Raw genomic sequence first — 2709 nt, 5'->3', positions numbered from 1 at the left:
TTTTATAATTTCAAGAAAGGCAAAGTATATCTATTCTAAGTGCGAACTGTTTTAATCAAATAACAAAGGTTTAAATGCCAAATAATATCATTAATCTGTTAGGATTACCAAATTTGGCATTGCTATTATTCATTGTTGAATAAAACAAAACGTTAAAAATAATGAAGGTGTTTTAAGATAACATAACATACTAAATCATAGAAACATATTGTTATTCATAAATCTAATAGAAAAGTAAAATCTATTGGGAAAACGAATGGGCCATTTTAAGCTGCTTTTGACTCTTGTGCAAGTCTTACTTTGCAAGTCCTCCAATTATGGTTAACATATTGATTGCAACCTGTGAACATTCTGGTTTTTTTCTTTGCAGCTACAACGACTTTCTCAATATTACTAACCATTCTTTTCTTAGTTCCACTACCTTTGGTACGTATAGATGCAGGTGGATAGATATTTATTTCATCAGGAATGCTGCATATTCCAAGCATCCAATAATTTCTTTTTCATCGTTATCAGGTGATGTTTGGTTTGAACTGCCAAACTCTATTGCTGCCTCCTTCAACGTACGTGTTTTTTCAACAAATTCCAACAATTTCTCCTTGCTTCTTTTGAAATGATCCAAGCAGTATTCAATATTGTTGTATGCCTCTGTTAGAAGTTTAAAGGTGTCATCTTCTGTTTCCATGGAAACATGTTTCATGGCAAGCAAATGGCTGGAAATTGCATCCCTTCCCCATCTTCTTAGAATATACTGCTCTGGAATCTCTTCAACATGGTTGTTTTTCAATACAACAAAAATATGACGACACAAAATGCCAGTACGTATGAAGTGATAGCATGAACATTTAACTTCTTTTTTAGGCAACTTTAGTTCAACCTACATTGTATAATAAAAATAATGTATGTTAGTAACTGATTGAATTAACATATTAGTTGGTGGTTATTGCATAACAGTGAAAAAAATATATGTAATTTAAAAATAATGATATAATATACTTGTATGATGACTAATGAAAAGCGTTTAAACGATGAATATAACCTTGCATTTTATCTTCAACTGTTTGCTCTTATCTATTTGTGTATTCATAACAACTTGCCACCCATCAATCTTTTAAACACTGTCGATAGAACAATACCAAGCTACTTTAAATATTTCGTTTTTGACCTCATAGAAACTTTTTTTAGTGTAAACCGCAACTGCATGTTCTATTAATCCACTTGGAAGCGTCATTTCATGCTTTGCATTTTTTGTATCATGTTCTAGTTTCTGTTGAGCGTTTCGTTGCTTTCCAATTGTGGTGTCGTAGTTCATCATGAAATAGATAAGCAAATTACCAGAGTTAGTGTATTTATTAAAAAATGAGTTCACGCTTTCAGACCTTGAAGTAGTTTTCATCAGACCGTGTAGTGGCATGTCTTTAAAATAGGCTGGAATCCAAAGTTTTCTATCCCTGTACATGTCTTTGTGTAACAGCCAGATTTTTCAGGTATCTTGTATATTTGTATTTTTGGTGATTTGAGAGGGGACTCGGCGAGTTGGAGCTCAGACTCGCCGACTAGGGACGCGGATCTGGACGCGGGATCGCGGCTGGACTCGGCGAGTCCAGGATATGGACTCGGCGAGTCAGCGCTGTGTAATGAAACCCTAATTTCTCGGGTTTGAGACCTATTTAAAGGGCCTAATGGCCGTCATTTGTGCTCACCAGTCCCTTGAGTGAAACCCTAATCGAGTGTGAGCATTTGGAGCTAAGTAGGAGGCCATTATTGATCTTGGAGGTGTCATTGTTGCAAGGAAGGAGAAGAGCTAGCCAAGGGAAAGCAAGAGGAGCCACTTCTGTGGGTTTGGAGTCCAGAGCATCACTATTGTGGTAATAAATTTGAGTTATCTTCTTCTTTGTTGTTGTTTATCTAGATTTAGGGTTTGTTGAACCCTTTTATGGCAAGATCTAGTGTCCTCTTGGTCCCTTATGAGGTTTGAACCATAGATCTGGACCCTTAGAGGTCCAGAGTGTCCCTTTACCCGAGCTTTTTGGGAATCAATGGAGGCTTTGGATTGGAATCCTCATGCCTTAGGTCAAAACTCCATTTATGAGCCATGGGGTGTGTTATGGGCACCAAGATAGGAGCTTTACGTGATGAATCAGTCTAGGGAGGCCAGATCTATAGATTGTGGAAGCAGATCTGACCTTAGAAGCAAGTTGGAGTGGTTGCATGGCATGGACTCGCCGAGTCTGTTTATCAGACTCGGCGAGAAGTTTGAAGATTGCCTTAGGATTGCTTAGTGAGTGGTCCAATCGAGTCATGGGTAGACTCAGTGAGTCAGGGTGAGTTGGAGAGGGATGACGAGTGGACTGAGTCAAACTGGGACTCGCCGAGTTGTTCTGAGACTCAGCGAGTTGAGTCGGGGTGGCCCCGCGATTCTTTCAGGTGAAACTCGTCGAGTAAGGGAGGGGGGGATACTCGACGTGTAGTAAGGAGATTTCAGAGGGTTGGTGAAAACGTCTAGACTCGCCGAGTCGCCGTAGCACTCGCCGAGTCCGGTCAAAGTTGACCGTTGACCGTTGACCAGAGTTGACCTGTGTTGACTTCTTAGGGATAGTCAACCTTAGAGATATAAAGTGTTAATTAGAGACATATAATGTTATAGGAGGATTAGAGCTCGGAGGATCGAGCACGAGGGATTTCCAGGATTCGTGAGATACCGAGATA

At 39.5% G+C, this 2709-nt stretch overlaps 1 protein-coding gene across 1 annotated transcript; it reads right to left on the bottom strand.

Annotated features, from left to right (window-relative positions):
- Positions 1-454: 454 nt before the first annotated feature.
- On the bottom strand, positions 455-1459 carry LOC145005215 (protein FAR1-RELATED SEQUENCE 1-like). Its single transcript, XM_078964278.1, has 2 exons — positions 1166-1459; positions 455-877 (listed from the first exon to the last, which is right to left on the bottom strand). The coding sequence occupies exons 1-2, from the start codon at positions 1457-1459 to the stop codon at positions 455-457; spliced, it is 717 nt and encodes a 238-aa protein (XP_078820404.1).
- Between the last annotated feature and the right edge of the window lie 1250 nt (positions 1460-2709).

The sequence above is a fragment of the Lactuca saligna genome, chromosome 1, assembly GCF_052625555.1.
Source record: "Lactuca saligna cultivar CGN05327 chromosome 1, ASM5262555v1, whole genome shotgun sequence".
NCBI lineage: Eukaryota > Viridiplantae > Streptophyta > Magnoliopsida > Asterales > Asteraceae > Lactuca > Lactuca saligna.
Note: the sequence above shows the minus strand (reverse complement) of the source record. Positions and strands in the feature narration are given on the sequence as shown.

Bases quoted from the DNA above. Each gene is read 5' to 3' on its own strand.
- LOC145005215 (XM_078964278.1), bottom strand. From the start codon at position 1,459: ATGTACAGGGATAGAAAACTTTGGATTCCAGCCTATTTTAAAGACATG. The intron at 878-1,165 runs GTCAAAAACGAA...TATACAATGTAG, and splicing joins CTAAAAAAAGTTTCTATGAG to GTTGAACTAAAGTTGCCTAA.